General features: G+C 39.7%; 1 protein-coding gene across 2 annotated transcripts in view; it reads right to left on the reverse strand.

Moving 5' to 3' along the window:
- Positions 1-241: 241 nt before the first annotated feature.
- The window catches only part of CPNE3 (copine 3), a 58,117-nt gene continuing 32,361 nt past the window's right edge, over positions 242-25,997 (reverse strand). For both annotated transcript variants that reach the window (XM_054020089.1, XM_054020090.1), the window contains exons 7-16: positions 25,090-25,179; positions 19,338-19,436; positions 15,981-16,067; positions 15,053-15,112; positions 13,726-13,859; positions 11,581-11,635; positions 11,430-11,481; positions 10,450-10,583; positions 8,436-8,672; positions 242-5,052 (exon numbers count right to left, since the gene is read on the reverse strand). In XM_054020089.1, coding sequence (XP_053876064.1) covers positions 4,942-5,052; positions 8,436-8,672; positions 10,450-10,583; positions 11,430-11,481; positions 11,581-11,635; positions 13,726-13,859; positions 15,053-15,112; positions 15,981-16,067; positions 19,338-19,436; positions 25,090-25,179 — 1,059 coding nt within the window. In that variant the 3' untranslated portion in view covers positions 242-4,941. The remainder of the gene's footprint in view (positions 5,053-8,435; positions 8,673-10,449; positions 10,584-11,429; positions 11,482-11,580; positions 11,636-13,725; positions 13,860-15,052; positions 15,113-15,980; positions 16,068-19,337; positions 19,437-25,089; positions 25,180-25,997) is intronic.

The raw sequence follows: 25,997 nt of genomic DNA on the forward strand, positions 1-25,997 counted from the left end.
ACCAAGATTTTATGAAGTCAATCTCTTTACACTTTGCTTCTATGAACAAAGGAGTGTTATTAATTTATAAAAAAAATACTCGGCAGATCATAAAACAGTGAACAAAGTTATTTTCCAACATATTTGAACTGCATGTATAAACTAGAAGCAGGAAACCTGGAAAGTCTATTACAGCACCTACAAGGCAGTGCTCTCTGTGTTTGATAGGAAAAGTTGAAAAGAAAATACACCAAAACAGTAGTATATCGAAGTTTGCAGTTTTAATGAATTCGGTCATATGGCATCAAAATCTACTTGTTCCATCAATTAGATTAATCACAAATATATAAGGAATTTTTTTTGAAGTCTGGTCATAAAGATATTTCTCTACCATACACATGCATATACAGTATTAGCAAACAAAGGGGAAAAAGCATATCTACCTTCTTAGATTATGAAGACTGCTATACAAAACTTTTACCACAAGGTGGTGCTAGCAAGCTGCAAGCATGTTCCTACTGAAAAGCAGAAAATTAAGTACAGCTACAGTTAGATTTGTCAACATTAGTCCAAGGCATTTGTTACATTTAAAATTAGAAAAACTGATGATGTATTCCCCCCTTGAAACATTACTTCACTTTAACACCTTCAGTTCTACACTACCTTCTTTTTCAGGCAGAAAAAGCCACATGTAGTTATGTTTGGATTTTTTTTTTAAATATATGAAGAAGAAGAAGAAAAAGACAATTAAGTTAGCTCAAGAACCAGAGGGTGGCCGGTCTTGCAACAATGAGAAAAAGACACATAGCAGAGATATGTACTGAAGTCCTGAGAGAAGGAGAGGTTGGGGTTGTGTGCAAATCCAGCATAGCTCTTTCAAATACAGTCTGACAATTAAGTGTCATTAGTACATTCTCTAGCATGAAGAAGTCAGAGGGCAGGAGGGCTTGCCAAACAAAATACTATGCGTTCTCTATTGCAGAAAGTATGAAAGCGCATATGTGTAGTCTTAACTGTTTATATGGTCTATTGGATGTATTCCATATATAAACAGAGGTTATCTAAAAATCGGTTACCTATATGTAACAGTATCCAGTACCATTCTTAAATGCTACTGCATACTACCCCTAAGTTCAGAAGAATCCACTTCATAATCATTCTGGTACACAGTGGAGAGGATCGCCAAAGGATCCCATTCATGAGCATACGTTTCAGTTATTCTAGATAATGAATTAATGCCACACCTTGTTCTCTCTTTTTAAAATGGCACATTTGGAATTACAGTAGTTTACTGCTGTGAATAAGTCTGCTATCAATTTGCAGCTGTGACACCCTGGGTTCCCTGCTCTCAATTCTTTGTGTCTGAGGCACAGCGATTAATGATTTTACTGTACTTATAAAGTGGGAACACTTGCATTTCTCTGACGTAAAGAATGATTCTGTATCTAATTTCTTCATCTGTAAACAAAAAAATCAAATTAGATTAAAATAGAAAGTTAGAACTTGACTTGATATGAATTATTTCAATTATTTAAGCTATTTGGGAACATCCGAGGGGAAAAAACAAAACAAGAGTCATATGGCTTCAATTATATTCACTAACATTTTACTTGACTATCTACAACCCATAAAACAGCATCATAGGGCTATCACAATAGTCCATCTAAGTCAACAATACAAACAGATTTTTGATGGTATCCGCATATAGCAGAGAAGGTAGCCAAAACCTAGAGGTTTCAGCATGTAATGAAGGCATATATTTACACTAATCTACTACAACCGAATATTCTATTGAGTGCATAGAATGGCTACTGTAATGCTTTGGAAAGTTATTCTAGCCCATATGGTTCTAGTTTATCATGATTATACAACTTAGAACCCTTGTCAGCCAATCAGATTGTTTCCCAATCTAATCCACTTCAAATGCAGAATTAAAATGTTCATCAGACACATTTAGGAAATGAGCAAAAAAATCTGCATTATTTACAGTGTGTATTATACACACAGGTAGGATCAGAAGCAGTTGCTGTGCCAGTGACCCAGGATATAAGTGGAATATGGGAAAAAAAGGGACGATAAGAGTTCAAGTAAGAGTTCAAGAGCTACAGCCTGGAAAGTTTGAGCTGCCCACTAGAGAGACAGAATTTCCAGTTTCTTTAAATTCTGCAAGGCAAATGCCAGTGAAAAAGATCCAACCAAAAAAGAGAGAGGACTCAAGAACAGCAATAAAACTTAACAGGATTATGTGCTGGGATGGGGAGTCTTCCCTAAGGTACATTATTTAAAAAAAATAAAAGTTCTTTGGGGGGGAAAACCCCCATCAACAGCTACTGTGGCCTAGGTATGACACTGTAGTGCGGTAGGATTCAGCAAGCCAGGAGTTGAGCACGTGAGAGAGAGATCTGCACTGGTGAATACAGTAAGCACAAACAAAGAAAGAATTCCAAATTCAGTGTCTGATTCTGCAGTGACCTTGCACATAGGACTCCTATGGAAGTCAATGGGAGTGATGCACTTGAGTAGCTGCAGAACAGCATCCATAAAAATAATCTGCAAAGGAAAGAGCCTTGTGCCTTTTTTGCTTCTAAGTTGTAACTACAGGCCTGAAAGGGTGGTTTTTTTTTTGTTTTTTTTTTTATTAAAGTTCCCCTTCTAGTGTCTGACCTTAGAAATTCTAGTTTTCTCTGCCCTACTGCAATTGGAGAACTAATAAAATTAACACATCACAAGAGACAAGACAGTGAAAGCTGAGTCAAGATTTATAGTTAGTTTAAAACTCGTCAGTGTTTGTTAACACCAATGCCGAATTGATGCTTGAAAAGAATGGGAGGATATTAATAATTCAAATCCCCACCCCTTCTACTAAGATGAGAGGTCACAATATACAGAGACTTCCCAGTAGTCCTCCAGTAAAACCAAGGAAGACCAGGCTTGATATCCATGATGTAAAGATTAAAAAAAGGCAAGCAGAGAAGTTTTTTTCTAAGATTTTTTCAGCCTTCTAAGTATACCATGAGCAAACAAAAAAGGCACAAAGCAAATTTTTAAAAAAATTAATTGCAGGTCACCACTAATACAACGTAGCTAAGAAACTACTGCCATAAAAATAAAAGATCACTCACTATAAAGCGAACTAGGGGGCATCCAAAGACCTGCACAAAACAGGTTAAAATGGCACATTCTGTAGTCCTTTCAAAAGCTCTCTCCGTATGAGAAGATACAATTACAAAAAATATATAAAGCAACTTAAAAATTAAAGAGTGAAAAATTTTGTTTTCCTCTTTAGCAATGGAATGTGTACTATTAACCACCAAGGTCAATTAATAGTCACATGTGATAGCTTTGCATAAAGTGATTTGCATTTGCAGTTTTCCAGCACAGTATATTGTCATATAAATCTTAAAACTCTACAGAATCTGCACTGAAGGCCAACAGTGTTTTTTGGAATAATTTAGATGGCTACCTTGATTAAAAGCAGTTGGCAGCATCTGTAAGACTTACACAGTTTCTTAAACTGAATGAAGCTTGTGTCTACTGTGTCATCCATTTTATTAATATTGAGAGATGGTCCAGATTCCCAGGTATGACCAAGAGGAACTAAAGGTGCAAGTCAGGAGGTGGTGTGAAAAGTGTCTTTAAAGCTCTGCTTTTGCACTGCTCCAATTCTGGTGCTGAACACTGTGTGTTATGGGTGCTGTAACATATGCCAGCCTGTAACAGTCACAGGGTCCTGAAAAGTAGCCCAGGCTAGAAAAAATAAGTACATATCCCAGCCATATACCTTCTCTGTAGACCAGAGGTGGGCAAACTACAGCCCGCGGGCTACATCCGGCCCATGCGACTGTCCTCCCTGGCCGGGAACTCAAGGGCCGGGCAGGCTAGTCCCTGGCCCCTCCCCTGCTGTCAACCTCCCCCGCAGCCATGCCGCTGCAAGGGCAGTGCTCTGGGCAGTGGAATGGCACGCTCCTGCCGAGCAGAGCGTCAGCATGTCTAGCTCCAGCCGGGTGGCGCAGCTGCCGGACATGCTGCTCTGAGCAGCATGGTAAGGGAGCCGGGGCCGGGGGGTTAGATAAGGGGTGGAGGTTTCCGGGGGGCGGACAGGGAGCAGGGGGTGGTTGGATGGGGCAGAGGTTCTGGGGCGGTCAGGGGCTGGGGAACAGGGAGGGTTGGGGAACAGGGAGGGTTGGATAAGTGTGGGAGTCCCGGAGGGCCTGTCAGGGGCGGGGGTGTGGATAGGGGTCGGGGCAGTCAGGGGACAGGGAGATTGGAACGGGGGTGGGATTCCAGGGGGGCAGTTGGGGCGGAGGTCCTAGGAGGGGGTGGTCAGGGGACAAGGAGCAGGGGGAGTTGGATGGGTCGGGGATTCTGAGGGGGGCAGTCAGGGGGCAGGAAGTGGGAGGGGGCGGATAGGGGGTGGGGGCCAGGCTGTTTGAAGAGGCACAGCCTTCCCTACCCGGCCCTCCATACAGTTTTGCAACCCCAATGTGGCCTTTGGGCCAAAACGTTTGCCCACCCCGCTGTAGACACTCCCTGCTACATCAGCTCTACAATACTGAAGAACCATGGCACATTGGGTGATTCTCCCTGGAGCAGTTCAGCCAGCTTGATGACCTTATTACATCAGCCCTGCAGCACAAAGCAGCAGCACCACACCCAACAACTTGGCACAGTCTGTTCATAAATTTTTATATTCAGCTTACTTCTTGAAATGTTATTTTCTACCAAATTTGCCCAGCTGAGGCCTTTATCAATAAGCAGGGACACATCTTTGTCTCAAGTAAAAAAAAAAAAAAAAAAAATCTGGCAAAGTGCCTGTTTCCATGCAAAAGCAAAACAGACATTAACATGTATGAATCAATATACAAATAAAAAAAAAAGTCAAGATCCAAGTCCATTGACATGCGGAAGTTGCACGAATCCCAACTGGGTTAGCCTCACTCGCCTCTCCCACTCAGTGCTCTCTCACTTTGCGGCAGGATTCTTGGGAGGCTGCAGTTTGTACGTGCTGAAGTAGTTTACCACTTGCTGAGGCACTTCTGCCAGGACACACTGAGACAGAGCTTCTTTGGGAGCCTTATTAAAAAAAGAACATCAAACTTCAGTCTTAACCATTGGTCAGAGGAGACCTTAAAAGTTTAGGTGTCATCTGTTAATTTGTCCAAACAGAGAATCTACAGCATTTCTCACAGGAATTTGCTACACTGCCTTTGGAAAAAAGCTTCCCTGCCCACTTTTACCTTTCCACTCCTACTATTAAGCAGCATGCTGCGAAGCAGCTGATTGCCTCCCTTCTCTGCAGTGGAGGATGCCTTTGTGTGGCATATGCAGTTTATAAAGTCTTTTGGGATCCACCAGGATAAAATACACTGAGTAAATTTTTAGCCATGTCAATAAAATCTCTGCTATGCAAGATTAAAGTGACAGAAGGTAAGCGGCTGAGGTTGGTTAAGTGAGTTTTCATCCATATCCTACTGTCCCAACCCTCATCTGCGGTAAATGCATTGCTTGTTCTACAGTGCAATTCCTCCAAGGTATAGTTAGTTTGTATTTCAAGATCAAATCTGTGATACTAGAAAAAGGAAAGCTTGTGTAATTGAAAACCAGATTTGAGCACATCAGTTCTATACCTGAGTAATCATGACTGCACTGCACTAACTGGCAAATTAATCTACAACTTTCTTCTAGTCTCAATCCGATATATACAGGGTTGGCTTTTTGAGTCCTTCTTTTCCATTCCAGTCTGCCTTCAAGCAGTTCCTTGGAAACGCTACAGCTAATCAAATACTTTCATGTAACATCCAGCCATCTAGTTTGGGTCTTCTAAATGCTTCTCTTACTCTCTTCTTCTAGTTTAACCAAAGTTTAACACACCATTTCCTAGATATTCTTCCAATCTTCTTTTCACATGCCCAAACCATCCAAGCCTCGATTCCTTCAGCTTTTGTATAACTAGGACCACCTTCTCATTTCCCGTAATTTGCTCATTCTGAATATGGTCCAACCTTATAACTCCATGCATCTATCTGAACATTTTCATTTCCATTCAAGATGTGCTCGTGTCTCTCTCTCAGTGCCCACCATTCACAGCCATACAAAAGTGCAGGGCTAATTACAGTCTTGTAGATCTTGCTTTTCAAGTTAATAGGCATCCTGCTATTGCATGCCACTCCACTTACTTCTTTCCATGTAGTCTCTGCCTTTCCTGTTCTGCTTATAAGTTAGTCATGGAGTTTACCATTATCCTGTACTATCTCACCTAAGTAATTGAACTTCTATACCTTTGGTAGTGGCTGGTCCCCAAGACTTACGTTTCAGGAAGATGACGAGACTATCAGCGAATCTACAGACCATATACTGTTTTATTTCTGCTCATTTTCATGTAATTTCTTTCAAGTATGCATCACTCTAAATCTTCGTCCACTTCATTTTTGCTCTGCCCTATGAACATTACATGACCTGCACAAAGCACATGCTACTCTGTGGATATTTTCTTAAAGTGCATCGAGCACCAATGTGAACAAAAGGCCTTGATGTACTTTGACTTATATTAGAAATTTTTCAGTTTCTTTGACTGGCCTTCTAACTGCAGTATCAGCACCAGTGTACATGTCCTAGAGGAGTCTGATATGGTCTTCACGTATCGGTTTCATTCTCATACACCATCAGATGACTTCTTTCGGAAGGTGGTCATAAGCCTTCTCAAGAATAATGAACACTACGTAAACGGTTTCTCCTCTTTTCTCTGCATTAAGATTGCTTGTGGAAAAAATATAAAGACAGCATTGTTGACTTGCCTGGTATGAATCCAAACTGATTGTCACTGACTTTTATTTCTCTTCAGTCTTACGAATAACAGTCTCCCTGACCTTCATGGTGTGGCTCATGAGTTTAATGCTGCAGTTACCACAGTCTTGTATATCTCCTTTTCCCTTAAATATTGGTAACAATGTGCTCTTTCTCCAGACATCAGCTGAGTCCTCATAATGAAATTAAACAATTGTATCAATATGTTCATGCCTACCTGCCCCAGGCACTTCCATATTTCTCCTGGTCTTGGGGCTGAGAGCTCTCTTATTTTTTATGTTGCTCAATGATTCTACAACAACTTCTTCTTGGATTGGTACCACCAGAACCTTGTTTGGTTTTATCATATGGCATGATTCATTTGGATGCTCTTCAATCATAAGCCTTTAACAGTAATTATTCTACCATTCCTTAATCTGGTCTTATTGGTTAACATATTTCCACTTTCATCTTTAAGTACTTTGATCTCACCAATGTCTTTAGTTCCCTTATCACTGGTCTTTCCCAGTCTATATATTTTTCTCTCTCACCTTTCTTCATTTCAAGACAGGCATATAACCCTTCCAGGGCTTTAGCCTTAGCAGCTACCACCATTGTTTTTGCTTTTTAGCCTTTTTATACTCCTGAAAATCCTGCTGTTAGAGTGTTGCTTGCCAAAGTTTAAACGCACTTTTCAGTCTCCAACTAAGGATGGCACTTCAAGTAATCTTTGCAGATTACTACCTTCCCCCACATCAATATGCCTGAACAAATAGTGGAAATCAAGGAAAACTGGTGCATTATTTTAATATGAGCTTTTTACCGTGAGGAGCCGAGGGGATAGAACAGAGCATAAAATATACAAAAACAAGAACTAGGAAGTAAGCACCTTGGAAGCTGATCTGTTTTATCTGTCAGTTTTACTTTCCCCAAATTATTTATTTGTATATATCTTTGCAAAGGCATGAAATTTAAGATCACTATATGACCCAATGTCAACAGTATTTGTATGCTGGATTCCATCTATTGGGGGGTTGCACACTAAATAAAGCTTCCCCACTATTTTGTTTGTGTCTCTGCAAAGAGGGTTTTATTTGCTTTAATAAAAACTACCCCAGCAGGGGCACCTATATATCAGAAAATGACTCCCTCATCTTCACACACAAAAATGTGTTTATCAAATGATCCAATGCATGCACACAGTGCTCAATTCTAATCTTAATCCAGATTTACAGCCAGGCAACTCCACTGACTAAAATGGAAATAATCTTAGGTGAAGTCAGAAACATGCTCATTTTCTCCTCCGACAGGACACCAGCATTGCTTTGATTATGCTGAACTGCATATCCATTCTTAAGTAGATTTATAAATGACATGTCCTGAAGAGACTGGTGAGAGAAGATTGCTAAACCAGGAACAGGTCACCTTTTTTGATCAAAATGATTTACTGGGAGTTCCACGGATGAGCTGGTAGGCTTTCGTCTCTTCCTAGCAGCTGATACGAAAGCCGTACCTCACCGCTAGCTGAGAGTGTGTTTTCAGGAGGCTTTAGACCTCATTCCAGGGCCAGTCCATATATAAACCCACAGTGAAAATAGGACCACAAGTTATTTCACATGCTATGAAATCTAGTGTACTTCTCTGGTACATATTCAGTAAGGAATGATACTTACACTTTGGAACTGCCTAAATGGCACAAACTGGACAATGTCTCTGATGGCTGGCTCTCCAGTTGGGGACCTGAGACTTCCATTGTCACCATCAAGAAACTCCATGGCACTGAAATCAGCTCCTCCAACGCCAACAATGATAATGGACATAGGAAGCTTTGCGGCATTAACTATGGCAGATCTGGTTGCATCAAGGTCTGTTATCACACCATCCGTGATGATAAGGAGCACAAAATATTGCTGTCAAACCAATATGCAATTTGTTACAATTGAGAACAGCAGAAGAGATAATATTATATACATGCATGCTACAGGTTTACAGGGCATAGAATGGTAACTTTTCAATATGTGAAGCTTATTCTTTGCAATCAAGCATCTAAACTTGTTTCATGTCTCTTCTGCCTGGTCCAAAAAAACCCAACCCTAACTCTCTCTCCCTGCAAAGCACGTCTCCATTGTTAGAAGTAAACTCCATTCAAGTTTCTTTTTGGTGGGTTGCCACCATCTCACCACCCCGCTTGCTCTGGGCAGGGATTCAGTTCCAGGGACAAACCACTGCAGCTAAATTGAGACCTGCATAAATTTGCTAAACTTTGATTTTCACACTTTTATCTAGTTTCTTTTAGGAACTTCAGACAGGCTGGACTTAAACTATAATTAAATCTTCACCAAGATATGCTCTCCAATAGCTCCCCCTTGGCTCCCTCCATATCTCTTCTCTACCTTGTCTCATTGCGCTTTCTCCCTCTTCACACTACTACTTGTTCCCCACCACTTTGTCCTTCCCCCTCTATAGCTCCCTCCAGCTCTACTTGCTCCACATTTGCCATGTCTATGAAACCCAGCCTGCTGATCATGACTGGACAGTTGATAAGCTGTGCTCATTCCTCTTCCTCCCCATCTCTTGTCCTAATCCTTCTAACCTCAATTAAAAACAAAACACAAACCAAACATTTCTACAATACATGTAACTAATGAAGCTGGGCCAATTCTTCATCATGCTCTTTTGCCTGTATGTTGAATCAACATCCTCAGCTTATCTGTTTGTTTGTCTCATTAGATTGGAGGCACTTCAGAGCAGAGACAGTGTCTTTTCTAAGACAGAAAAACGCCCAACACAATGGGGCCCTATTACTATTACAAGATGTCCAATTTATAGAGTTGCCAACCCTCCAGGACTGTCCTGGAATCTCCAGGAATTAAAGACTAAAACTTTAATTAAACATTATGTCATGTGATGAAACCTCCAGGAATACGTCCAACCAGAACTGGCAACCCTACGTCCAAAGTAAAGTGTCATGGTTAGTGTGCTCATTTGCATATTAATACTGACAGTTCTTTTCCAGGTTCCAGCTAACTCACAGCAGTGGTGCCGTCTGAGCTCTGGGAACAAAGTGGAAAAGTTTAGAGCAGTGGTTCTTAAGCAGGGGTATGCATCCCCTAGGAGTATGAAGAGGTCTCATCAACTCATCTAGATATTTGCCTAGTTTTACAACAGGCTACATAAAAAGCACTAGCCGAAGTCAGTACAAACTAAAATTTCATACAAACAATGACTTGTTTATACTGGCCAGTTTTAGTCTTACATAACTCTCGTGCAATCCTGTCTTGGTCACATTAAGTAAAATGAGGATTACACTTGCCCCTCTCACTTGAGGCTAAATGTTGCACTAAAATGTGTGTGTATTCCAGGGCAGAACTAGATTCTTAATGTTTGTAAAGTGCTCTGAATGTCCTGGATGAAAAGTGCTACAAAATGCCAAGTATTTTTTTTTTTAAAATTGACATTCCTATCAGAAAATAAGCTTTATCTGGATGAAAGATGCTTGTTATGCACAATCTGTGAGGAAGCTGTGGCATCCATAAAGCTTAATGATAGCAAATGCAACTTCACAGGGTAAGTTGATAACAAATAAGATTGGCACACTTCCAAGCACACAGAGGGGATACGAGTAGTGTATTGCATGGAAAGAAAGAATAAAGGAGGGGAACATGTACACTAAAATAAAGTACTTACTGATGCTGTCTGTTGCTGTGCAGCTGCACCAGCAAATTTAGCCACATGGTTTATTATTGGAGAAAAATTAGTTGGCCCATATAATTTTATTTGAGGAAGGCAGGCCCGGTATGCATCAATAATGCCTTGGATTCCTTAAGAAAACAAATGGTTAAGTCTTAATATTTCATGTTAATATTGCATTGCTATTCTGAGGCACTCAACTGTCCTGACACCTCCTTAGGTGCCAGACGTCTAGGGTAGTACAAAGTTATTTAAAATTAAGATAATGATAAAGGAAGTTGTATGTTTTAGGTGAACAGAGGCCTTTTATCAGGCCATAGCCTTTCACAAGAGCTAATCTCGACTTTATGTCAAGGTTAAAAAGGTTGTCTAGGTGGTCAAATATCACGATCCTGAAATCTGGCTACCTAGTTTATAACAGTTAGCCGTCTAAGCACAGAGGCAAAGACTAAATGGTCAGAGAATGAACCACCTTCTCACTCCTAGGGGCGGTCCCTTCCAAACCAGCAATGAGGTACCTTGGCCTGGCAGTATGGGAGAAGCCTACACTGCTGCTACCCCAAGGTAGCTGTGCTGTGAAATTTCAAATAAGAGAAAGTACCAAAGGCTACTTCACACAAGTGAGGATCTATAGCAGGAAATTCTAGCCTGGTTACTGATTGAAGTTCCTTGTCTATGTAACTAAATCAGCCTGCTTAATCAGAAGCCTCACAAATGCTCTGATTAGCAAAGAGCATCTCCTTCCTTCCCATCTCTTCACGAATTTTGAAGTCCATATTCTGAATAGGTCACACATTTCTTCTAATCAGAGACTTTTCTATACAAATTAACATCTACTCCCACAACCTTTACTGCTGTTGTATTAATGGTGCCAGATTAAACATAGTACCATGAGGCGGTTAAGCAGTACCTAGTAGAAACAAGACTTTCCAGATATTTGATTCTTTAAGACTCTTGTGATAGTTACTAAGACTTACCAGTGCAGAATGGGTTTGATGGGTTAAAGTTTAATGGAAACTCATGAGATACCTGTCAATACATGGAAGAGATGTTCAGGTTTACAGATGCTCATGTCCTTGAGTAAGTTGTTTTAGATTGCGTAGGTAGCAAATTTACACATTTGGTTACCTGAAAGGAAGGTGGAATCTGTGCACCAAATCCAAAGGCTGGAAACATTTTATCTCTGAAAAAGCAATTTAAGAGAAAATGAAGTAGTTGTTTCCCTTTAGACTCTGTTCACAATTCAAAACAATTTAGCTAATCCTAGTCATAATCATAAAGCTGTTTATTAGAAATCAACAGGCAGAGTTAAGTGCAAATTTCCCCTGTGTAAAGGCCAAATCGGGTCAGGAGGGAGAATTTCTTTATGTCCAAGTCAGCAGGGCACCTAGGAAATTAGCATTTAAAAATCTTACTATGAAAACGTGTTATGGTTGCAAATGTTCTGCTGCTTTTTGTTTAGCATTTGTCATGAGATAATTTGAGCCACGAAAACTGTAGCAGCTACTACCTACCACAGACTGTCAAGTGTGCAGACCATTGAGTTTGGAGATATTGCTCCTGGGGGGAATTCTGCACCACTGCACATATGCAGACTTCATGTCCCCCACAGATTTCTTTGCTTCCCTGCAGAAAAATGACTTTCTGACAGGGAAGCAAAGGGAAACCATAAGAGCGGTCATGCAGTATGTTTTGGGTGCCAGGGCAGCCGTCAGAGAGGTAAATCATTGTGGGGCAAGGGACGGGACTGGGGAAGACCTAGCTGGTGGCTCCCACCTTGCGCTGGGCTGAGCTGTTAGTCCCGGCTGGGCTGGGGAGGACGGGACTTCCTCTTCCACTCCACTGCATCCACCCACCCCACCGAGCCCCGAACAGCTGCACCTGGATCCCCACTCCTCCAGCATCTGGACCCCCCCCCCCCCACGACTCTTCACACCCAGACCCCCCTACCAAGCTCTATCCCCCACACACCCAGACCCACCCCCCACTGAGCCCCAACCACCTTCACCTGGACCCCCCTGAAGAGTCCCATTACCGCTGCCCCCATAACCTCCCCAACAAGCCCCTGTGCATCCAGATCCCTCCAGCACCCGAATCCCCCACTGAGCCGTCCACACCCAGATTGCTCCCACAGAATTCTCTCAACCCACACTAGGATCCCCCACACTTGGATCCCACTGGGCTGGGCCTGCCTGCCCACACCTGGTGCACTTGGCATGGCAGGGTAGGATCCTGGGGTGTTTCCGGGGCAGGACAAGTCCATGCATGGGTGCAACCTCACCGCTGAGTCCATGTCCGGGGGAGGAGGGGGAGGGGAGAGAGAAAAAAGGGAGAGGAGGGAGAATCTGCAGAGTGATCTCCAACTTTGTGCAGCCACTGGCCTGTGCTCACCAATGCCATGGTGGAGACCCCACATTTATTTCACAAACAAAATTTGCAGGATTTTGCAGAATTTTAAAATATTGTGCGCAGAATTTTTAATATTTTGGCGCAGAATGCCCCTAAGAGTAAGATACTGACTGAGGAACGGATTGTACTGAAATTGGTGAATTCTGGGCCCTCTCAAGGGAATATCTCCTCGTTGATCTAGGATGATACTATTGGACACATGTCCCAGTCCCACCTCTCATCATTCAAATTCCTTCTATTATTAATAAATACTGACTTTCCATGATGCCCACAAACTGTACTCATGAAAATACACCACGTCACGTTAGAAAAGAGATTCAAGATTAAAAACAAACCGTAAACCCCTACACTTGTTCTCTGGGTCTCCCAATGTGACCTCTCAACTGCATCCCAGACTGTAAGCTCCATGGAGAACAGACTGTCTTCATATCCGTATCCTGTATCCTGAACACACACTTAGTATTTAAGCAGATAAACTCTGCACTGCCACCTCCTGGCTCCGCCAAGGAATCTCAGAGATCGCTAAATTGACAGATTTGCACCTCCATTCACTTAGAGAAAATGTCACTCAGGTACGTCCATCTGTAGTATGCCTAGACCACCTTATGCAGAGTCAAGTGGAATGTAGCTACACACAAGCCAAAATAGACTGTACTCTTTCTCCCCGGTCTCCCCCAGCAAAGAGTGAGAGCTCATTCAAAGAGGAGAGAATAAAATGGAAGGGAAAATATGAAAGGATTTTTATGCATGCTCTTGTACTTTCAGCTCTACAGCTTTTATTATGAGCTGTTTATGGGTGTCTGCAATACTTACATGCCCAGATTCTACAACACGCATTTGAAAATGAGATAAGTTAAAACTTACGCATCATAGTCCTGAATGACCATTCCTACAGACCAAATGGCTGTCAGGTATTCGTTAACCCCATTAGGGCTGATGAAATGTAGAGAGTCTGGTGAGCGAGGGTCCCCATTGGAGCCAGTAAAATCTATCCCCACCTGTCAAATGTAGCATTTGAGGCATTTGTATCAGTTAGCAGTGAGGGGAAACTGGGTTCCTAATCTCAGGCAAAATTAAACTGACAAAAACAGTAAGAACTGTCAAGTATCAGAGGGGTAGCCGTGTTAGTCTGAATCTGTAAAAAGCAACAGAGGGTCCTGTGGCACCTTTGAGACTAACAGAAGTATTGGGAGCATAAGCTTTCGTGGGTAAGAACCTCACTTCTTTAGATGCGAGTAAGAACTGGTATATGTAATCATCTGTCAGCTACCATATTTATACCATATTATTGAACATTAGAACCTTGTTTAAGGAATGTACCCTACTCAAACATCATGAAGCTGTGGTTCCCCATGGCGACTGGTTGGCTTTCCACCTATCAGTTGCTGTCTTATATAGATCTTAAACAAAAGCATTCACCATCTTCTCCATGGTTGTGAAATAGTCTCAGCCTCCTTCCAAGTGGAAGCTACTCAAGGAATACCACAACAGTTAAAAATTAAACAGATCCTTGCTGACAGACCAGCCACAGACACTGATCTTCTCTGGGTGAGGGCTGAGGAACATTGCTAGGGTGCAAAAAGCTTACATTCTACTGCCTGTGTTGTACCAGTTTTGTGAATTAAACCATTTAAGGGTCTGATCCCATGTTAAGGCCTATATGTTGCTCAGGCTGTGCATAGGGGCCTTGAAGCATCCTATATAGGCATCTGAAGATTATTCTGGCATGGGGAAATCCTTGGCAGATGTAGACCTACCATAACAAGCTCTACATGACCACCCCCAGGTGTAATGGATGTGTTAGGAGTGAACAGAACTACAAACATTCCCAGATTAGGTCAGCTTAATGGCTGTCAAGCAAACTACACTTGTGATGAGATGGTGTAAAACAAACCCAAGCAACAGGGAATGGTAAACTCCTTTGGTCTCTGCCCACACAGTTATATCCAGCATTGACTGGGCACATCTGAAGATTCAGAACTCATGTCTGATGTTAGGAGTCTATCATATTTCAGAACTTTCCAGGTAACAGTTAAAAAAAAAAAAAAAAAAAAACACACAGGCCAGAGAGCCTCTAGAAATATGGGCTTATGCTTCATCTGCTACAAAAATAAACATGCGATTAAGAGAATCCAGAACATATTATAGTTTACACTGAAAAATAAAGCAATTTTGTACACAAAGTACTTACAGTGAAATTCAGCTGACATCCTCCCATGATGTAATCAAGGAATGTGCATTCCACTATAATCTAAAAGGAAACACATTGGTTTCAGCAAAACCCAAAAGACTGAGGCAATTTCTTAATTCCCTGAAGACCTAGTTTTGCTTCCCATACTGATGTAAAGCAGTACCTTTACTCCACAAGTAGTGCCTCTAGATTTCACGGAGAGTATTCAATAAATAAGGTACTATGCACTGTGTGTGCCAGTATTGGGCCCCTTATAATTACATTTAAACTGGATCTGGGTACATGGAGAAAATTCATATCAGGGAACTATTTCTTACATTAGCCAATGTTCAGCTAGTAAGGAAATTGATACTATGGTACCTATTAATTAATTGCTAGGAAGTTTAGTGCTTTTTGTGTTTAAGACAATGCAAATCACCACTTCCCTTGTCATTCCATGATACATGCAAATAGAATTTCAGAAGGCTGTTTTATTATTTAGGACCTGAACACCCCCCCACTTCCCACTCAAGAGGATATTAGATGAGGAATTCCTTTACTTTAACTAGTAAGATCATCCTACTGAAAATAAGGTTATGATATTTAAACATCTATTTCTAAACCAAAAGACCTTGTATAAAACAGTAACTTTCACTTGCTTGCAATCTCCTGTATAGAAAACTAAGTCAAGCTCTCTATAGAAAAATAGAGTAGTAATATTAATTGTATTCTGATTCTATGTAAAGCAATAATGTTTTACTTTGTCACGGTACTGCTTCTACAACATTCAAAGCATTTTATAGACTCAATTCTTTCTGTATGAAAACTGCATTTTACTGTTACTTACACTTGGGGTGGTTGAGGCATGTTAGATCAGAGATGTTGTATCTGGACATTTGTAAATAAAGAAACTTGATAGAGTTAAAAAATAAAAATCTTGAGTACCGACCTCACAGTGTTTCACACTCACGACACCAGAATTTTTGTAGCTTTTCTTCTTTTGTCTCTTCTTCTCATTGACACATTCAAATTCAGCCTAAGGGAATGGAAAAAACAACAAGATTACAATCAGTACAATTTATGCAATACATTTAAGTAATACCTATCCAGAGCTTTAAGTACCTTTGCTTTATATTGAAAGTGCAGTCATTGGCCGTAAAACAAAAGCAAACCCATCCTCCTCAGAACTAGAAAAGAAAAACCCTACAGGCCAGGCACAAGTATCAGCCCTCTTTGTACCTTCTCTTCCATAAAGCTCTTTATGAGAAGAGAAAGGCTTTGTGCAGCTCTTGGGGATCATCATAGGGAGGGAGTGAATTCAAAAGTTCTGGTCACTCTTCAGGTACTAGGCTGGATTAAGGCATAGCCCCAAGTAAAGCACACTGCAGCTATTTTGAAGGCAAGAGGGGCACGGGACAAGGTTGCAAGATCTGCATCTGAGAAGAATGGTTGCATCTTCCTTGCCAAACAGATGAAACCACCACCCAGTTCTCTTCTCTTTTGGGTTGCTCAAAAGCAGCTGAGGATTCAACAGTAACCCAAGACTGCAAGCTCCAGTAACAAATGGCAGGAGCACACACTCTCCTATAAAGCAGCTCACTGATGCTTCCGTCTTCCCAACATCACTTCCATTTTATGGAAATTGGATTTCAGCCAGCTAGTCCTCATCCATTTACTTGTCTCTAGCAAACACCGAGTTGGGTATTCAATAACACTGGTCATAAGTGTGTGTTTCTGCCACAGGTTCTAAGCGTTCAAACTGATTTCTTAAGTGGTTTGGGGTTCTATTGCTTCCTAAGCCACAGGACAATGTTTTCATTCAACCAGTGAGGTTAAACCCAACAATTTGTTGAGTAAAAAAATCTTTGCAAAAACAAGCCTCTTGTACATTCTCAAGTCAGTCAGGAAACACCTGAGCTCCAAATCCTTCAAAGTGTTAAGCACCCTTAGCTTCCACAGTGAGAAAAGGGGGAGCTCAGTATCATTCAGGATCAGGCACATACCAAGGGCTTGCCTGAAAAATATTCCCTCCACTGGAATCAGTGGAGATATGTTGAGGGTAACAATCTGCAAACAGTTTCTGTAATGCAATAAGACATTAAATATTGCAATATTTTATTCTATAAGATTATTTCCTGTTTGTTGTTGGTTTACAGCACGGATAGAACATAACGGTAAGACATAATTAGAACCGAAACAAATTGTGGTACTTTATCACAGAGGCTAATCTAAACAGCCAGGTAATTTCCTGATTAAATTTTCCATATTTAATTCTGTCTTAAAATTAAAAAGAAGTCTTTTGTGAAAATGTATTAACTCCAACCACCATGTGGATTTTTGTTAAATCTTATAATTTTCATTAGCATGTCCTCGCCCCACCATTCTAATCAAGCAGGCTCTCGCCAGAAAATTCTCTCAGCCTTTTCTTAATTTGTGGGGCACAGTCTGCATCTTATTTAACACCAGATTCTTTTCAGTTACACTGGTGTTAAGATCAAGTAAATACAATTATTTCATTGAAGTAATTCCAGGATTAACATGGGCAAAACTAAAATGAGAATTGGGGTCTTACTAAATTCCACTTTATAGGACCTACCAACCAGCTTTATTCACACAGGAAATGCTTAATGTCAGACATGGTCCTAGTGAAGCCAATAAGTAAAGTTTTGCAGGATTGAGTCCCAGTTCTTCTTAAGTAAGAGATTTTTGGAGCTTAATATTTCCTCGGTGTTGTCTTGTAGATTTAATTCTCGACCAGTCTCATTCTGGCACACAGATGGCTCTCTTTGACTGGATACAGCCAATGTGTGGTCAAGAAAATACACATAAGGAAGAGCTTTCTTGAAGCATTTTCAAAAGAAGCATATGCAGATCACATCTTAACATCACACTTTTTTAAAAAGCAGAAGATAGCAGCCTAGGTTATCAGAGGACAGATTAGGATGGAGCATTTTGATTCACATAAAATCAATCATACAGTGTGCTTCGGTGGCACAAAGGGAGCTACTATCTCACAGGATTAGGGTCTTAGAGTGTGGGCGCACTTTTTCTTTTTTTTTTTTTTTAATATAAATGCCACACAGAAGTATGCTTCAGTTTTGGCCCTAATGCAATAATTGGTTCATTAAAATGGTACCGTATTTTATTTAAATAATTAACTTATGAAACAGAAAAATTTTCATATGCTATAGCAAAGGAGTGGACTAAACTGTCTCATCCTTGCCCTTCAGTATTTGTTTGTGTAGTTTAATTACTATAACAAGATGCACACTACTTTGCTTGTGGGGCAAAGCTGTATAAATGCCAGCCTGCTTCCGAGAATCTAGCAAGATAAGAAAAAGCACTAGAAATCTCTAGGAAGCAGATTACATATGAGCAATCACTTGCTGAAATTATTTACCAGTGCTGTAAAAGGAAGTGTTAGATTGTCCTCTGCTCAGTTTCAGGAAGTCTTCAGAAACAACCATTGAGGGAGCAACATGGCAGGAGCCGTGATTATAAAATATAAACACATTAGAAGTTAAATATTTATAATTAGTAGCTTTGAAGAATTCAGTACACATACAATACTTTAGGATGCTTTTAGGTTCCAAATCTGCATGCAGTGTACCTGATCACTGAACTATTTCTCAACTTATGTGCAATTAGAAAAAATATGGTAGAATATTGCTTGGGACACAAGTCAATAAAAATAAAGAGATTCTAAGCGAAGGTAGCCGAGTGGCCTTTAATGAAATTTATGAGGATGCAATCTGCCATGTTACACGGTTTATAGCACTGTTAACGTTTCATAGCAAAATATATGGGATAGTGTGGTTTCAGAGTTTTTTTAAGAAAGGAAATAAAGACCCAAACAAATGAAACCACTAGGTTGATTTCTGTGCACTAGTAGCTAAATTTTAAAGTCTTCATTCAGATCTATTCAATTACTTAATAAAGTGAGCAAGAACCAAACCTGAAAATTAAGGATAAAGTAAAATCTGACACAATAACTTCAGGCTTTGGCCTTTTAACAGCAGTGAAATTTATACTGTATTCTGCATTTTGATGATTAGGGATTGGTGAAATTAATTTGGCCCGACAACTTGGATTTTCAGACACATGCCGTTACAAAAAACAACGAAGATATTAAAGCCTGTAAAAGTGGATTTATAATGGAAATGCCAACTCGATCTGAACGGAATTGATGCTACAAGGACTGCCAAAAGGCAGTTAAATATTCACAAAGATACTTTGTAGTCTTTGCTCAAAATGAATAAAGCAATTTCATAAAAATGCTCAAGAAACCTAGAGGCTTTGGACTTACCGGTGAGGATCGAGAAGCTTCCTTCAGTTTTGACATTGTGGTTAGAAAACTCCCGATGAGATCATGAGACCCATCATTGTCATAATCATAGCACTCTACCTAAAATGAAGCATTATCCAGGATTAGCAATAGCCAACGCTCTACCGAAACAATGTTGCAATGACATTTCTACAACCATGTATAAAAAAACCTGCCTTTTTTCCCCTGTTAGGATTTCAAGCGTGGCAGAAGTTTGCCCTATGCCACAGATTTAAATTAGTGGGGCATATAATACAAGTGTCTGAAGGCTAGGCTTTACCAACTGCAGAAAGATAAGTGAGTCTTACCTACTACTGGACCAAATCCTCCAAGCTGCTGAGCATTCTCATCTTCCACGGAAGTCAATGAGCATCAAGAGTTCAGCATTTTACAGGATCAGGTCCAATATGATTAGTTAGGGCTAATACTACTATTTTATTCTGATCATTTTTAGGAAAAGTCACTCCATGGTGCCTAGTCTGTGCACCCTTCTGCCATTATAAGCTGGAGGCCTGATTTTCAGAGATACTGACATTCAACTCCTATTGATTTCAGTGGGAGATGTGGATGATCAGTACTTCAAGTCAGGCTCTGGGTGGTTAGCAGGAGAGCAAAAGCAAGTGGACAGCATTACTAATCCATAGAGGGGCTCAGAGACAGAGTTCAGTACCTTTCACTGCTGATAACGGAAGCTAGACTTGAGAGTTCTCTCAAGACCTGCAGTCTTAATTATTTGTAAATTCATAACTTCCTCAGAGATAGTATGTTGGCTAAAATCCCTCTTTACCTGTATTTATAGCTCAAAGGTAAGACTTTACTGATCAAATCAATTCAACTTTAACCTTAATGCCTTTCCTTTCTCACTTGCTCTTCCTTTCTTGGGTTATTCTTTTTGTTTAATGGAGTGGGATGGCAGACTGTCAGTTTATTTAGCCCAGCTCTAGTTTTCCATTGTTATTTTAACTTTTGTGAAGAACCTGCTTACATACATATAAAAAGTAATAAAATGAACAGGCTATGAATGTTCTCCAGAATGTCCTAATTATAATTCTGAATTAAGTTTGTATATTTAAACTGACATTGCACTAATCACCTCTGTCTATGAATTATTTTTTGCTCTGATTATAGGTAAGACAACTTACTAAAATAACAGCTTCCTAGTTCCAAAATTTCCATTGAAGCATTTTTCCATTATTCGGGATAAATATACAGACCCTGGACAAAAATCTCCCTAAACAGATTCAATCTAAGCCATACTGCTGTTCTCCATGCCCTTCTTTCCTACTCCCCATTATACTGTACACTAGCACATAAATGAAATGTTAAAGAAAAGATAATTTTATTACTGACCAAACCAAAAAAAAAAAAAAAAAAAAAAAAAACTATCTTAATAAAATCTTGGGCTTCTGAGAGAAAACTGCCTGCATAACACATTTAATATTTCTACGTTACTGCCTTTTAGATTGCAAGCTCTACAGTGCAGAGACTGTGCCTTCTTCTGTTGGCACAGCTCCTAGATACATTTTGGCTACCACCGTAATAAAATATATAATACATGCACATGCATTGAACACCAATTCATACTGCATACAGGCAACAACAGTATCACAGATGGAGAAACAGATTTCATATACAGGCAGATGTGATGCAGATTCTTTAGGCTTTCTTATGTTGAGCCAATCAGATGTTCACCTACTCAAGCAATTGGTGGAATTCTTAATACTGAAGGTATTTTTTCATTCAACGGTAATAATAGCTTGATCCAGGGTTATCATAATTGTCTTTTTTATTTAAAGACAGAAAACATTTCTGGGAGTTTGATATATTAAATACATCTAGCCCAATGTTTCTTTTGAGATCAGAAGGTTGACTGCCCATGCAACAATCTTGGTGGCTCCCTGTAGCAACATAAACATTATCCATGTTTCCCTCTTCCCTTCTCAGAGCTGATGAATTCAGGCATGCTAGCTCCAAATGAGAGAGGCTCACATTTGTGGTACAGAAAGATATCATTGACTCACTGCAACACACACACACAATTTAGAAATAAATTAATGAGATAGTGTAGCAAGTTGGTTTGTGCATTACTGCTGAATACACAAACTGAACGACTCAGTGTGTGAAGAGGCATTCATACTGAGGAAAGCTAAAAAAGTCATTTTTACTTACTATAAGATAGCCTGTTATGCATGCCACTGTGTGTATAAAAGTGTTAAAGCATTGTTTAATTCTTCTTCAAAACAACATTACCACAATTTTACTGTCTCATCTGAAAGTAATTTTAAATCCATAAACTACAATTTCAAAATAAAATGCTGCAGAGATTAGATTCTATCCTGTTTTGTGTAAATCTGGAGCAACTCCATGGAAACTCAGTTGGTCTGGATATACACCCATGTAACTGAGATCAGAAACTTCACAGCAGGTTTTATTATACACCTATACAGTGTATTCTATTGGGTGATAAGATTACATTTTGGATCATGCTGAGCTGAAAACAACCCTATCTTAAAGGATTTATTTGGTCAAGGAACTACACTTTTAGTGGGGCCATTAAATGGAAATGAAAAATACATCCATGACATGTGGAGAAGAACTGTCACTAGCTCTTTCCTCCCCCCCCCCGGTTGTCATATTCTGGGCTTACTTATAAAGATAATTATTATTCTGCTTCATCACTGTTTTATTCTGTGCAGGTTTATACCCATATTAGCTAAGTACCGTATGTTCCAGTTGTTCATTAAGCAATGCAACTAATGTCCGTCGCATGTGATTTATTCTCTCTTGCATCCTCTCTGCAGGATGGGAATAAGTGCTACGGTATATCTTGTTTTTGTAGGCTTTTGTCTAAATGTACACATTGCTGTGACAGATTGGGGAATATGTCTGTCAATTTATGAATTCCATTTTGATTTTGTGAGTGCCATACTATACTTCAACTGCCACTTTGAATGCATGTCTACCCAGGGACACTCAGGAAAGTTAAACTGAATTAAATGAAAATGTGAATTTAAAATGCATTCCTTCACAATAAAGCCACTTTACTTCCCAACGAGACTATCCATTCAAGGGTTTAACGTGATTTAACCAGTGCTGTAGACACTGAGGCTCAATGAATTGGTTTACCACCCTGGATTTGGCAGCTTCAGTTGAAGCTGAAATCAACAAGATGAAATTCAACAAAGACAAGTTTAAAGTATTATGCTTAGGAGGGAAAAAATCATATGCACAAATACAAAATGGGGAAAACTGGCTAAGTGGGTCTAGCACTGAAAAGGATCTGGGGGTGATATAGAGGATCACAAATTCAATACGAGTCAACAATGAGATGCTGTCATGAAAAAGGCAAATGTCGTTCTGAGATACACGAACAGGAGCGTCATATATAGATCTGGGAGGTAACTGGTTCAGTACTAGTGAGGCCTCAGCTGCAGTACTGTGCCCAGTTTTGAGCATTGCACTTTAAGTAAGATGTGGACAAATTGGAGAGAGTCCAGAGGACAGCAACAAAAAGAGAAAGATATTTAGAAAACATGGCCCATGAGGAAAGGTTGAAAGAATTGAGCATGTTTACTCTAAAAAAAAAAAAAAAAAAGGAGAGAATAAAAAGGGGGGACATGATGAGTCTTCAAATATGTAAGAGGCTGTTGCAAAGAGAATGGTGATCAATTGTTCTCCATGTTCATTGAATGTAGGACAAGAACTCTTTGGGTTACTTTGCAGCAAGGGAGATTTAGATTAGATATTAGGAAAAACTTTCTAATTATATGGGTAGTTAAGTTATGGAATAGGTTACCTAGGGAAGTTATGAAATCCTCATAATTGGAGGTTTTTAAGAATTAGTTAGACAAAACACCTGACAGGCATGGTCTAGGTATACTTAATTCCACCTCAGCATGGGGACGGGGAAATGGATTAGATGATCTCTTGAGGTTCCTTCTAGCATTACATTTTTACGATTCTTTGATAGGAAGCTTCTCTTGCTTTGTAATTCGACAGCATGATGGCTTCTGTAGCTTGGAATTTTTGTTTTGCAGGAAATTTTGACACTTAATGTAATGGAAATTTGAAAAATTTCCGTTTCTGAATTTAATTTTTCATTTTTACATTATTTCATGACATGCCAATGGTATTACTGCATAATATACTTTATTTCATGACCGATCAGTAGTAATGTAAAAACAAAACAAAATGAAAAACCCATAAAATAAAATTAAATTCAAAACAGTTTCAAAATTTTCCAAAATAGATTTTTTTGTTTCAAAATATTCTCCCTGCAAGAATTAATATTGAAATAAAAACTTCTGAAGCATTTCAATTTCTACATAAAAGCAATTTCCATCAGAAAAAAAAACCATGTAACAAAATTTCTGACCAGCTGTAAGCCTGAGCATAGGCTTGAAGAAATTTGTTGTGTTTCACCTTTTGTCTTTTGGCCTTTGCTTTTCCATCACTAGTTCTCAAGTTTCCGCCTGTCATTTGATTCAGGGTGTCAAAAAAAACAAGAACTTTTGGGTGATGAGGACTAAGGGTGTCAATGGTTGCAGATAATGTTCAGTAAGGATTCACTAGACTGACTCCTTGTCCTGTGAGTGGAGCCCATCTTATCCTCCCAGGCTACTTGAACCATCACAAACTTAGTTAGGACAACGCAGGCAGGGAACCCTGCATTCATCTGCTCTTCAAACATCAAATCCAAAAATGGTGCCTAAGATAAGGCAGGTTCATTTGAATTCACTCATCTAACAACGGAACCCAGAGCTGAAGCGAACAGATTTTTATGCTCCTTTATGGACCAATGACTAAAGGCAAGGAAGGATGTCAATGGCAGCAGACATCCATTTTATTGAAATATGCTGCCTGTGTTGTCACAATGCCTCTGCTTTGGGAGCTAGTGGCATGAGGAAGGGAAATAGTACTAACTATTTAGTAGTGAAAGAATTACATTCGTAAAATGTCCTCCTGACTAGATGATTCCAAATTTAGAATATTTCAAATACTAGCTCTATACACAAATAAGTTAATGTTCAAAACAGCTTGGCATCAGGTGGTTTTGTCTGGGTAGATCCAGCGACTCAATGCTAATGCTTTGCTACTGTGCTTTATTCATGGGGATCCCCATGAACATTCACTCTACTCCTCAGGCTAGCAGGAACTGGGGTTATTGTGTAGGTAATATCTAAGCAATGGAGGAAAGAATGAAGCAACTAGTCAGCAAAGTCCAGTTGAGCAGGTTGAGAAGAGGACCTGATGGCTGTGACACACATCCAGGAAAGAAAGGGAATTAAACAAGTGTGAAACATGTATAAGGACCAGGTAACAGACAGTCATATGCAGGAGAGCAAGAAAAAGCAACAACCAAAAGGATTCTAACGGACTGTAAATGTGCAAGCAGACAGCCCACGCTTTTAACAAGTCTGAGAACTAATGTTGTGTTAACACTAATTCAGATGAAAAAGAAAAACTGAAGAGGGAAATACACATTTACTCTAGGTTAACCAGCTTCCCTAACTCTGGAAGTCAATTTGACAAAAAAATTTAGGAGATCCTGTAATACAAACTATCAGGTCATCATTATCATCATCCCTGTTTTCTGTTACTTATAATAAAAACCTTTATTTTGAATTTAACTTAAAACTAAGAGGATAAACCAGTTAAATGAATATTCATGATCTTTGCCAACTGTTTCTTTGATAGATACATTAAGGACAAATGCAATGTATTTAAATATTACCTTGATTGTTTTATCCATATCACTGTAACACAGAGAATTGAGGGGTATTTTAAAGGGCTTCCAGACCGGATTCAAGTTGTTTTTTATAACCTGCCAAAAAGATTAGATAAAATAGTATTGTTAGTAAGGCAAGATGCAGAGGGACTATGAGTGTTATGGAATAAAAACAGGGCAACTATTACAAATATGGAATGTGTTGACCTGTGAGGCAATCACAAAAAAACCAACAACAACATGTACACATGACAAGGATATAACAAGAGCCCCAATGGTTGGATCATCATAACAGAAGAAAATTTTGTTTAATACCAACACTCTGGAGGAAGTTGGATGCTGCTGCTCACTGCTAGATCAAAATTTTCAAAAAGGGAAATTTAATTTATCATACAATTTAAATCCCAAACTGGAGAGGATGTAACATTCCAGTACCTCTGTACATGAAGACCCTAAGCATATGCAGCATTTTGCTATGTACCCCCACATCTTACCAGTAGAAGCAAGACAATGGGAGTAAAATTATAATTTCCAGAAGTTACATTTCACTCCACCAAATGTTTATACTGAAACACCATTTCCAGAAGTATTTCCTCCCGAGATTCAATGGTTAAGGCGGGGGGGGGGGGGAGGGAGGGGGGAGGAAGTACAGTGCAAGTCAGCAAAGGCCACTTTATAATCTCCTCATGTCTATCAAGCAAAAAGAATCTTAGTACTATAAGGGACTGTGCCTTCCTCTAAATTTGTTCATTATTTAAATACTGATTAGGGCCTCAGGCTCTTCTGTAAGTGATCAAAATAAGTGTATAACTTATTAAGTAGTAAATATCAGACCTAGCTGAAGTTGGCACTCCAATAGTAATATAATAGCATCTAGATGTTCCTACCAAAATTAGACTATTATGCTAGACATT

Source organism: Malaclemys terrapin, chromosome 2 (genome assembly GCF_027887155.1).
Source record: "Malaclemys terrapin pileata isolate rMalTer1 chromosome 2, rMalTer1.hap1, whole genome shotgun sequence".
Lineage (NCBI taxonomy): Eukaryota > Metazoa > Chordata > Testudines > Emydidae > Malaclemys > Malaclemys terrapin.